Below are 12,957 nucleotides of genomic sequence, written 5' to 3' on the forward strand. Positions count from 1 at the left end.
AGTATTTGAGCATTTTGCACATGATTCTCCAAGTGTTTTATTCTGACTGTACATATCATGCGGACCGGTTGGATTTTGCATTTTAATTCTATGGTTCAGTGCCATGCTCCTTTTTAAGTGTTCCAGATCATATGTAAATATTTATTTTGTTAAAAAATAAAGTTTGTGAGCTGTGTATGAGAACGGAGTTCACGTTTTTATTACCTCCGCCAACGAGGTTATGTTTGTATGTTGGTTTGTCAGCAGGATTAAACAAGAACGACTGAACGGATCCACACAAAACTTGGATGGATGACGGGTGTCGGCCCAAAATAGATGGTTTTTAAACATTTTTGTTCAAATTCAAACTCAGAATTTTTATACTTACAATATAAATGAGGTAATAGTACAAACTTTTTTTCAAAAGAGAATAAAAAAAGCTTTTCTCAGATGAAAATAAGGTCCCCAGAACAGTGTTTGAAGCTAGAAAGGTGGCAGGGTCTGCCACACATAAACAAAGTAAAACGGTATAAATTGTGTTGTCCTTTAAGGTCAGTTTGTGATTCAGTCATAAAATGTACATTGTTTAAGCATTAAAAAGAAAAAGAAAGCAGTTAATGAGGTTCTTTCTCTACTAATTAAAATTTCTTCCTCAAAACTACATAACGCACCTTTAATTTCTCAGGGTACAATGCATGCAGCTTGATTTAAAAAAAAACAACTATTTGGTTAAGGTAGCTGGTATCTATGAGTGAGTACATTTTGATGCAGACCCAAAAAGTAATCTGGATCTAGCAGATATAAACATGTTTTGTTTGATGTTGGATTAGACTGGATCGGATTAAAGGGTGAATTCACCCAAAAATAGAAAGTTATGTCTGAGCCAAAGAACACACCGCTGAGAGTTGATGACACTTTAATTCATCAGGATCAAAACATGCGGATACAAAAAATATGTACATCTGGCAAATTAAAGCGATGTTCGTACCAAAAACATTAAATTACACATTGATACAGACCAACAGGTGACGCGGAGGGTCTACGTAGATTTCCCATGCAACAGGACAAAGATGATGTCGTGATTTACTCCCCAGGAGGAGAAGTAAATGCACTGGCATCACACCTGGAACGCTCTGAAATTGTAGCTGATATCAATGTGCCTGGATATGAAGTGATGTGATGAATATTTACAAGAAGTTAATAATTCATAGTGCTATCAAGTGAGGTACCATTTGACATGAGAGAAGGTCGGCATCACTCATCGACTGACAACTGTTAACCCGCCTGGAAAAAATAAAGAAAAACATGCTTTGTCAAATACATAACGCTGCTGTTTCACTCGTCCGTGGGAGTGACGCCAGTGCATCTACTTGACACCCACATCATGCGAACGACAACCTGTTTGGATTTAAAGGCGCAGGACCCTATAATTCCCTTTGTGCTTTAAAATACAGTCAGACACTTCCAAGTCCTTGACCCAAATGCTGGCTGCATACTAACACACCTCCAGGCAGGACGAAAAGACCGAACATAAAAAGTAAACACAGGAAGAAATGAGTTTCCCTTTCTGTTTCCAACACTGGTACCTTCTCAAAAGGTACGGCAATCAAAAGGCAGAATTATGTCTGTGTTTTTCGTTCCACCACAAAAAATGATGGAGATATTCTTAATGTAATACTAAATGTGGCCAGAAATCACACTTTATCTACATGTCTGACATCAAAAATCGACCCATAATGGTCAGAAATACTTAAAAGAAAGATATGATTATATCACTAAAGCCCTGAAATGATGTCAGTCGTGCAGGACTGGAGCCACATCCACACATACAGGCTCTGAACTGAATATAGGCCTCCCGCTCCCGAGCATGCATGCAAGTGGAGAGATATGAGGGCAGTACCAAAATAGCTCTCATGCCCTAAATTCCACATTTGAGTCACTGGTCACAGCGCCGGCAGTTCAAAAATGACACTTTTCCAAAAACAGATAATTTCTCATACAATGCTCTGCTTCTCTATCTGAAGCCGAGATACAATACTACTAAGTTAATGTGCATCTGTGCACGCTAGAATTACATAATACAGACTTAAAGGGCTAGTTGTAAAAAATAAAAAAAAAAGTCTTCTGCAGACACGTCGCCTGAAGGTCACAGGTCAGACGCAGTGAAGAGCTGATACGTTCGCTGCCATGTCTCCTGTCAAAGTGTCCTTAAGAACCGCCTCATCACACCTCTACGTCCTGCCCAGACATCGTGACCCGTTCTGGATAAGAAGCTAAAAATGGAAACTACAAGCGTCATTTCCTCCTTGAGGGGTGACAAGAAATGTGTCTGCTGCACTGTAAGATACTGCAAGATGTGCTTCTGAAGCTCTTGTTGGTTTACGTTATGAAACACCTTCAGCCCTTATTCTTTCTGTCTTTTATATACTCATCAGTGGAATACTGAATACTTTGAGTTTCTTTACAAATATACAAAACAGTTGTCACATTTTTTAATACAGTACTGACGATAAGTAGCAGAGTCAGGAGCTGTTGCACTGATTATTTCATATTACTGCAGCTCAATGTTCACTTTTTGAATCACCTTATAGTCAATCAAACACAGTGAGACAGGAAACACACATCAGGGTCTCCTCAGTACATGATGCCAGCCTTGTCTGGTTATAGTACCCAAGGGGTCCGTGCCATAATAGAAGGAGTTACGACGCGGACCAGACCTCAGGAGGGTATGGACGACCCGTTGCTCTTAGGCAGCTTGGCGTTATTCGGTGCAGGGTAATAGCGCTGGTCAGGGCGGGCCTCTGTAACAGAGGAGTGCCCAAACAGGAAGGTGTGCTTGTTGCCGCCGCCATTGTCTTTGTGGCCGGGCCTGGATGGTGGAGCTGACGTGGGCGGAGGTCCCCTGGAGGTCTGGTGGTTGGAGGAGGTAGGAAGGGGTGTCACTCGGGGCGTGACCGCGCTCTGAGGCCTCGGCACTGGGAAGAGGAAGGTGCCGTTGTTGGTGTTTTGGTTTAGGTTGGTGTCGGTGCGCCGCGGCTCCGCGATCTTGGTGGGCGGGTCTGGATCTGTGCCTGAGGACACCTGCGCCAGCTTGTCTTTGAGCTGCTGCACCTCCCGGGCAAGCCGCTCCACAGGGTGGGGGTGGTTTGCAGAGATGGGGTGGGAGAACGCCTGAGGATAGAAAAGCAACAGGGTCAGTTTCTCTTCTACGTTTTGTAACAATGAAAAGTTAAATTAACAAGGTAATAGATTATCTGACTGAAACAAGATTAATTACATTTTGTTAAGTAATTAGCTGGTTCCAGCCTCTTAATTTGAATTATTGCTTTCTTTACAATTTATGACAGAAAATTTGAATTTTTTTCACAATATGATTAGATTTTACAGATCAAGCAAAAAATCATGAAAATAACCTTGCATCTGACTTTATTATGACCTCACAGTTGCTTTCATTTTTCAGTTGATAAATTATTTTATGAATCTTAACTTAATCTGACAACGTTTTAAAAATTCCCTCTGACGCCGAGTATCTGCTCTCTTTTCCGGCTGAGTTCTTATATTCTAGGTCCAGTCTCCTCTGATGCCTTGCTGTCAGTACTGCATTCCAAATCAGAAAGACTGCATATGGAAACTCTTTTGGAATAACAGATCTAATTTGGATTTCACCATCAAATAAACTAAACTTTATCTTCCTATCATTAGATAAAAAAAATGGTGACAGATATTGTAAGACTCATCGATAATGAAAAGTATCATTAGAGGCAGCCCTACACTCAAATCATCATTAAAGACTTCATTCAAATCTGGTGATTTCTGAATGAACATATATCTTGTTTCCTGTTGATCTGGAGGTGCAGTTTAACACTGTGTGAAACACATCCTAATGTCTCTACACTGTTGACCAGAGTTGGTGTTTTCGCAGTTTACTTGTTTCTCTGCAGCTCCCTAAAATAAAAAGGATGACTGCACCCCACCCACACAGCCCTCGACTATTCTTAACATCACCATGGGGACACTGATAGACGAGGCTGTTGCACAGACATCACAGAGGCAGCAACACGTCCACACTGGGAGCTGTCGATGAACAGCTCCACTAATCTGCACATCAAAGACACGACGTCAGAGGATGCAGCAGAGGATACATGATGAGGCAGAACACGGCGATGTGTAGAGCCTTTTAGGAAGTTCCTGAACCTGATTCAATAAAACATTTGTGGAGGATGTCGCCCACTTAGTTGACCTGATGACACATCCGCGCTGAGACACTCCACCCTGTGATATTCAAATTGGACAGCCAGTGATGAGTGCTGCCCATCTGATGGTTCTGTATACTAATGCATCACTTTTCTGAATATATAACGCTACTTTTTATTACTTGGGATGTAAAATTATTTCACCTTTCACTCAAGTCTAAGTGGAAACTTTCACACAATATTGTATTCATGAATATCAGGGTGAATGCTGATCATTTACTGTAGAGGGAGCAGAAGAACACTTCACACATCTATTTCATGAGACAGGTGCGTAGGAGAAGCTTGAGTGGAATAAAAGTCGCTAACAAACTCACACGCCGTCTAACTCGCAATAACACATTTATTCTGGGTCTACATGCTGTTTTTCCCTGTAAGAACAAAAATCTGATGCAGTTGATCAATTAAAAAAAATGTCCTCATTAGCCACTGAGACACTAACTCAGGAATATGGGGTCAATGTCTTGTGACCCACTGGAACAAACCAATGTCTTATTGTTGCCCCAGATCACAGCATTCATGTGGAGAGTTTAACCAAAGGGTGTTTTTTGTTTTGTCTTTGACTGTTTCATTTGGAGGATTTCTACAGGTCTGACGAGGTCCAAAAATAGAGAATAGTCAGAAAATATGTATTTGTGCAACAGAAATATGGTTTACATATTTGTTAAATCACACAAAACTGAGTTATTATCATTCTTATACAAGTATTCCAAACTGCGTAATTCCACTTTCAACATACCTGAGCATGGAGCGCCCCGCGGAGGTAACACTCCCTCCACAGGCCCATGCAGGGCCCCATGAGGATGGGGAGTAAAGGCTCATAGGGGTCAAGTGGTCCTTGAGGTCCAGACATGGAAGTGAGGCCATGGGGGAACTCAGTGAGGGCCCAAGCTTTCAGCAGCCTCTCTAAGCCTGGCACATTCTCGGAGGACGCCGCCCTCCGGTGGCTCTTCTTGTAAACGCCCGAACTGCTGCTGCTGCGCCAGGGAAGCAGGTTAGCAGGACAGGAGAAGGTTCCCCGAGAGAGGAGGAAGACCGAGCCGGGAATGGTGTCAGCCAGCTGGGGGGAGGAGAAGATACTGTCACACAAAAGGTTTTTAAGTTTCATGCACAGTAACAGATGGGGTGTTTGGTGCTGTGGGTCCATATGCTATTAAGTGCAGAGAGTATTGTAGTATGTATTTCAAAATAATTACTATTCCTTCACTGATTTGATTTGAAATGGATGCATGCTTTTTGACAACCACAAGAGGGAGCAGTGGGCTGACACAAACACTCAGGACACTGATAGATACCAGCTCAGTCAAGAGATGAGTCAGTTTCTCTGTAACAAAATCTGCAACGGTCCCTCATCTTGTCTGATACTGATAAAAAGCCCTGAATAGAATCTGTAGATTTAACAGTTTTGATCCAGGATGAAAATCTTCGAAAAAATATTGGAATGTTTTTTTTTACTTGTCATGTGACGGAAGATATTCTAAATCCTAAAATTGCCTCAAGCGGGCTGAAAGAAATGTGTAGTAGATTCTAGGAGAACCTTTGATTTGGACATTTTATTTCATCCCCAACATGAGTGACTTCAGATGCTCCAGCACTGTCTGCCTCTTCTGATACTCCACCGAGCGCTGACACACATTACAGAACAACACTGCTCTGTCCCAGATCCCTCGCAGGGGTTTGTCACACTGCACCACTAACTTTGATGTTAATGCCAACTGAAAACATCAAACTAGTCGCACACATACACAAGGGGGTGGAGATGTTCTGAAATCTGTGTAGGTGTTGTTGGAATTTTGTGGGGGCAGATTCCTGTGTAGGCCTCCTGATAACTCCTCACAATGTAATGAGTGAGATCTGACTGTCTGTAGAAAACAATGAGTTGCTATCCTACAATACCATCCAATCTGTCCAAGCACATTGATCAGATTGGTCATAACTAAAACGATCCTTTTAGGTCAAAAGGTGAACGGATAGTAACATCCCAGCTGATGCTCAGAGGTGTCAGCCACTGTTAACTTGAAGCTCCCCTGACTATAGCCACTAGAGGGTGTGTTGCACCACAGATGAGTTGGCAGCCCTACCCTGTGCGAGTCTGGGTTGGTGTTGAGGTTGCCATTGAGCAGCGGTTGGAGCGGAGGGATCGGGGGGATGGGTTGGGTGAAGCGGTCTCGTCTGTGCTTGCTGTACTGCAGGGCCCAGTCCCACACCGGGGGCAGAGGAGGGTCAGAAGGGTCGGAGGAAGAATCCGGATGAAGCAGGTCTCTCCAGCCGTTGACTGGTGTGTAGGACTGCCCGAGGTTCTGGGTGGAGCAGGAGTTTTATATTATTTCTGTCTTTACATTTACTTCACCAATAAATACAAATATCAAGATCCAAATGAGATATTGTAACGCAAAAAATGTCACAGTCCAAGGCTCAACTAAAAAGATGACGGACTACGGTTACGTGATAATTACTCTAATCAATATGTTTCACAGGGAAGTCTTTTAGATCATTATTCAGCCCTGTAATCAGGCAGAAGATGCCAAAGCCCCTCTCAGGTGTCCTGTACCTGGGAGCGCTTGCATCTCTCTCGCTGGCAGTTGGCCAGGAAGCTGGAGAAGAGTGGCAGGTGGATGCTGTCGTGCAAGGCCAACAGGAAGTCGTCTGTCAGCTGGAAGCGAGAGGGATACTGGGACAGCAGCTGCCAAACACAGTCCAGGAAGAGCAGGAAGACTGGAGCCTGCAGGGACGGAGGGAAGGGAAGTAAGCTTTATTTTTGAGCTACGAGTTGCCTCGCAGGTAATAATATACAGAAACTCTTAGCCATCATCGCTGTACTTGTGCACATCTGGGCACATCTGGCGTGATTCCTGCCCTCTCACCTCCTCCTTGTCATTGTCACGGTGATAGTTGATGCGGCTGTAGAAGCGGTGGCCGGACATCACCCACTCCTTCTGCACCAGGCCCTGGAAGCCATGCTGGGTCCGACAGTGGGGGTCACACATCACCTGCACCAGGCTGGAAACCACACAGCTCATGTCCCGGTCGTCTGCCTCTGTAATGATAAAGCAGTGGGAGCTAAATACTAGATCATACTGGAGGGCCAGAAAACGTCCTTGCATTTACCTGCCTTTACCTATAATACATACATGTTTGACAGTATGCGGCCAGAGTGCATAAATAAGGACATACATTCAGCTGAGGTTAAACATAGCAAAGTGTTCAAAGTCAGAGTGTTATACATGCATTTCTAAATGTGTTTATTGATCTCGTTGGCTTTTGCATTCCTCCCACACTGCTATTAACACTGGGATCACTGTGTCTTTTCAGATGTGGTGAGTTACTAAAGAGACTTGACTGTACTTTAATTGTGCTACGAGCTCAAATGGTCTTCAATTTCAGGGCACCACTCGGGACACACAACCCTTTAATTTACGACCACCATTTAATTCTGCTCTTATTTCTCTTCAGGCTTATTATCTGTTTGACGTAAGAGAGAAGAGACAAAGATAATATCGAAATGGCTGACTGACAAAAAATGCTGACAAAGACAGGTATGCGGTGCAGATGTCCAGCGATGAAGGAGAGGCTCACTATGAGTATTCTGGGGCTGGTGTAGTGAGTCATTTCTGCAGTGGGACATTTACTGCTGACCCAGCCAGTGTCACAACTGTCGCAACACAGGGACTTAAAGCTCGACTGATATACAAACCTGTCAGATAAATATGCGTTGTAAAGGCCGACCTCACGTTGGTCACTTACAGCTAAAGATTGGCCAAAAAGCAGCAAGTAGTAAACATCCTGAGCTGCAAAAAGCCTTTGTCTGAGGGAAGTGATGCTGGGTCTGTCTCTGCACCACAGCAGACAGACCAGATGATTAGCAATCAAGCAAAGTCTACTGTTTGTAAAATGAGTCATAAAATCTAAGGGGTTCTGCAAAATGTTATCTTCTTAAATCAGCCTTTCTCATCCCTTCACAGTCTGTGCAACTTAGATGGGAAACAGAAATTCAAAGCTACTGCTTCTTGGTAGCCTAAGCACGTGAATGTCAGGAGTCAAAACAATAACACCACTAATCAGTTGGCATTAACTTGAGGAGGTGAAAGCTGAAGACCATGTGGACACAGCCAGACACTCTGAGGTCACCCTCACTGCATGTTTGGGTTTACCTCGTCGCTCCACTAGCATTCCCCGTCACCTGATCCAACTCACTGTCAGCTGGTGATCAGTTGACACCTTTAGTCCACAACAAAACAACAGTCAGAGTCATCCGTCTTGTCACACACAGTCAAATAGAGGTGACCTTATTGTTCAAAGAAGGAAAACCCAACAACACTTGCATGGGGGCTTGTTAAGTATCCCCACACCCACTGAGTGCCTCTCATCCCAGACAGCTCAAGAAAAGGAAAATCCAGCCTTTATCCAGAGATTTGGACCAAGAGCCACTGCTATGTGAGGGGATAGTCAAGCTGTGTCTGTTGGTACAACTCTACTCCTCTGCTGTGTAGGGAAACAAAGCAGGGCTGCAACTAAAAATATTTCTTCTTCTTTTTTCAAGGAACAGTCCAATTCATAATAATGTATGTTCATAAAGGACAAAGACAGCCAGCAAATCCTTACAAACCAAAGCAGAGTTTTAAACTCCCAGAAACATCCACGGCTGCATAAAACCCGACCAAGGAGGCAGTCAGAGATGTAAAATTAATTATCCTGAAACACTTTAACACATGGTCTAGTAACGTAAACGTTTGTTGCACGTGTGGGTTTATATGTACCTACCTAAATTACAGTTTTGTTGGAGTAAGTGTGCTGTTATAACTAGCTTAGAATGCAACAGAAGTGCTGCTTGCTTTGCATTAAAAGTTTAAATTATACCATATGAATAAAGGTCCTACAATTAATTTGCATCTTCACTATGTTTAAATTTCATGTCATCAATCACTTGAATGAGGTAGAAGTCCTTTTCCTTACACGGAGGCTGTCTGACCTCTCAGCTGCAAACACAACAGTTGCAGTGTGGTGTAACCGTGTGTATAAAAGCATGTCGTATGGAGGCCCATTGACAGTGTGCATGTAGGCTCAGTGGAGTGTGCTTGTTGCTGGTATATAGCTACTTCAGGGCAAGCCCTAATGTGGGTTTAATGAGAGGGAGGCGCCTTGAATAATGAATGGATTGAATAATATGAGCCGGGGTTTAGGTCACGTGACTCACCTTGCAGTGCCACAGTCAGGTGACCGCCGCGAAGCAGGCAGGCTACCTCTGAGGCTTTCTTCAGACACGACCTGGAGAAAAGAGAGGCAGGTTGATAATATCAGATTAGATTGATTTCACTACAGGTACAAACACAGTGATCATATTACAAATATGTCTAAAAATCTGCGTAATTTCAAGAAACACAATAAACAGAACTGCACAAACTAATGTACTCATTTTAACGTTTCAAGTTTCCTTGACATTTCTCTAAATACTGATTCCTTTTTAATTTTTTTCTTTAATTAGCATCAGTTCAACAGCAGCCAAATCATACGCGTTACCTTGTGTAGTCTAGCCAGTGGGTACTTTCCAGAGTAGATAACCATTTATCATCGGGCACTGACACAGATGTGGAGATATCTAGAAGTCAAAACACAGAAAAGACAGATCATATTTAGACCTTTAGTATCACTACACACACGTAAAAGGCTTAAAAGGGTTGACCGGATCTCTGCACATCAGCTAACTTGAAGGTTAGCTGATCTGGGAACACAGCAGATACAACAGTGAGATGAGATATGAACTGACCTTGTTAAACATCAGGTTTTCAGTATAAGGAACTAGTTTAAAGACTTGTGTGATGAAAGCTTCTCTTCTTCTCTGTCTATCATTTACAGCATATTACTAAAAGCTTTAATCATAGCTGTGTCTTCCAAACAGGAGGTCTACACAAATCTGACACTTCACTGCTTAAAGACCTTTTCAAGATCATTTTCAACCAGATTAAGACAGATTATTTAAATGGGACCCTTAGCGTAAAATCCACTTCATCTCAGCAGGATTACCCATTAATACAATCCACAAAGTTTATTTTCATTATCTGTGTAGTTGCTGTGAAGCCTTCTGCCAGTAAACTGACCCAATACATCTGAGGGGCTGTTTTTACAGGACAATCGTCTGAGCTGGGAAGCACTCACCCACAAAAGACAAAACAGAGAGCTGACAAATGTGTGAACCGTGATAATCAGTGACCTTTACACATTGTTGTTGAGAGTCTTTGTGAGATAGGTCAGCATTTCAGTTCCAGGGCCAGTGATTGTAGATGACCATGAGTTCTGTCATCTCTGTTTACCCAAACCCTGGAATGTGCTGTGTGTGCCTCCATGACAGGAACAACATTGAGGAGCATCTCACAAAGCCTGTTTTCAGCTGCTTTCTAAATGCAATAAAGAAAGCAGGAATTTCGTAGAAAATTCAGAAAGCCTCAGCAGTTTGACTGACACGTTCACTTGACGTGACTTAAGAGAATAAATAAATAGAGCTGACGTGATCGAGGCTTATATAACCAGTGAAAGATGTGGGTGCCTCACTGTTCACGTTTTCTATAAGCTTTAGCTTTTGTGCTTGTGTCTGAACATGTATTTGCTCAGGTGTTGTGTGCGTTCATGTCTTATCATCACCTCCCAGACAGAGGGCACGCAGGCGGCTGTGTGCCAGCTGGATGTCGGCAGGTGAGGGCAGCTCCTCGCCCAACTCCACCACCACACACAGAGAGGACTGGCAGCCAAACAGGATCATCTCCAAATTCCTACAGAAGAGCACAGAGCGGCTGTTATCACACCACTACACCTGCAACAAGCTTGGATTTCTTTGAAATCTAGATGTCTTATATGGTTATGTATCATATCTTTCTGAACAGTGGATTATGTCTCAAAAGAGTTGAGAGGTTGAAGTGAAATGCTATCAAAAATGTAAAAGTAACACAACCCTCTGTAAAGTTTCACCTGAAGTAATGTGTTTAAGTGTTACTTCAATTGACATTGTGACTTCATGCTGAGTAGACTGCTTTTAATCTGCAGCCACAAACTTCTATAACAACTTGAACTATTTCAGCTGTGAGCAGCTGCTGTTTAGTAAGGGCTATTTCAGAAGTTTGGTTTCCTTTGTTTAGAATTCTATCAAACACTCTGTGTCTTCTCTAGAATAATAAAGACAGACTGATGTTAATGAACTGATGTCCACATCCACAAATGTAAACTGATCTAACAAACTGCAAGTGGACAACTCCACTAGCCGGTGTACACTTTCTGTTAAAGCATATACCGTGGAAAGCATGGAAAGTTTTAATTAGAAGAGTTTGGAACAGTACAGTAAAGTCTGCCTGTAAAGGCCGACTGCTGGTGAGATGATGTTTAGTGACCCAGACAACCTCTGTAGTCTCATTTAGCCGCTTGTTAGCCTTTTTAAAAACACATAAATGGTTTAAATTTTAAAAGTGCAGTATTTCCTTATGTAGCTGTATTTGCTGTTGGAATAGTAAAAAAAAAAAAAAATTCAACTGGGAAAATTCACATGAATGCCCCTTCCAACACATATCTGGGTTTTAGGACTCATTCCTGTGGCACCATCTTTCCACTTATTGATGTTGGATATTTTATACGTCATTAGGAGGGATGTCTTTTTAGCCCATCATTTTGAATTAGACACAGTTAATGGCAAGAAAAAGTTTCCTACAGCAGAATTAAGGCAGAACAACCAACCTGTAATTAGTTTATTGTAACCCATGTTTTGCCTTGTGATAGTTACTGCTAACCATACACACACACACACACACACACACACACACACACACACACACACACACACACACACACCTGATGTCGTCTTTCTCGTGGTAGATGTTGTTCTGGAAGCTGGCCATTCGCAGTAGATCACTGCCTCGGGGGTGTCGCCAACACCAGCGCTGCAGCACAAAACATAATTTTCATCCTCTCTAATAACACGTTCCACACTGTAAGAAATCCTCAAGGCACTCATTGCGTCTGTGTTCATCTTGTAATTTGTGTCACAGGAATGATAATGAGAAGGGAAAACATGTCTAAAAAATGACTGGGGTTGATGTAGTCATAATATACACAAGGGAAGGACAAACTTTTCTACTTTTCTCAAGTTCCAGTACTATTTTTAAAGGTCAGCACTTCCTTAGAGAAGCATACAAATACAAAGTCTGACTTGTAGAGTTACTTGCAAATAAGGTTCCAGTTGAGGGAGAATCTTTTGGACCTTCAGCATGTTTGTTTAAGCTATTTTACATAAACATCTTTTTATTCCATGGTAGGATAGTTGAGTCTGAACTGGAAAAGGTTCTCCAGTACAATCCCTCAAATAAAGCTGTAGAGAATGTGTATGAATAAAGTTCACTTTTATTTAAAAATGCCTTGAAAGAAAATGATAAAATAATAAGAACATGCACGCATGCATTTATGAACCATGGAAATCAAAATGTTTCTCAATACTGAGTGCACTCACAGGGATTCGTCCTTCATTGAAGTGGGCGAAGCTTTTCTTCAGCTCAGTGTCTAAAACCTTCTGTGGAACCACAATGAACCGAGGCAGGCTTACAGGAAACAGAGAGAGTGCTCAGTTTTACTGACAGAACAGAGATAAATGGAGTGATCGCAGCAATGGAGGGTGAGAATTTTTTGTTTTCAAAATGCCAACATCTTTGACCTTTCAGATCACAGGTCTATGCTGTACATCGAGAGCTCTTCT

General features: G+C 42.4%; 1 protein-coding gene across 1 annotated transcript in view; it reads right to left on the bottom strand.

The window, feature by feature from the left end:
- Positions 1-878: 878 nt before the first annotated feature.
- mtmr11 (myotubularin related protein 11) overlaps positions 879-12,957 on the bottom strand; it is a 34,734-nt gene continuing 22,655 nt past the window's right edge. Inside the window, exons 8-17 of the mRNA XM_037074606.1 lie at positions 12,715-12,802; positions 12,060-12,148; positions 10,866-10,993; positions 9,747-9,825; positions 9,424-9,494; positions 7,094-7,266; positions 6,781-6,951; positions 6,311-6,529; positions 4,969-5,289; positions 879-3,150 (exon numbers count right to left, since the gene is read on the bottom strand). Coding sequence (XP_036930501.1) covers positions 2,698-3,150; positions 4,969-5,289; positions 6,311-6,529; positions 6,781-6,951; positions 7,094-7,266; positions 9,424-9,494; positions 9,747-9,825; positions 10,866-10,993; positions 12,060-12,148; positions 12,715-12,802 — 1,792 coding nt within the window. The 3' untranslated portion in view covers positions 879-2,697. The remainder of the gene's footprint in view (positions 3,151-4,968; positions 5,290-6,310; positions 6,530-6,780; positions 6,952-7,093; positions 7,267-9,423; positions 9,495-9,746; positions 9,826-10,865; positions 10,994-12,059; positions 12,149-12,714; positions 12,803-12,957) is intronic.

The sequence above is a fragment of the Acanthopagrus latus genome, chromosome 17 (genome assembly GCF_904848185.1).
Source record: "Acanthopagrus latus isolate v.2019 chromosome 17, fAcaLat1.1, whole genome shotgun sequence".
Taxonomy (NCBI): Eukaryota; Metazoa; Chordata; class Actinopteri; order Spariformes; family Sparidae; genus Acanthopagrus; species Acanthopagrus latus.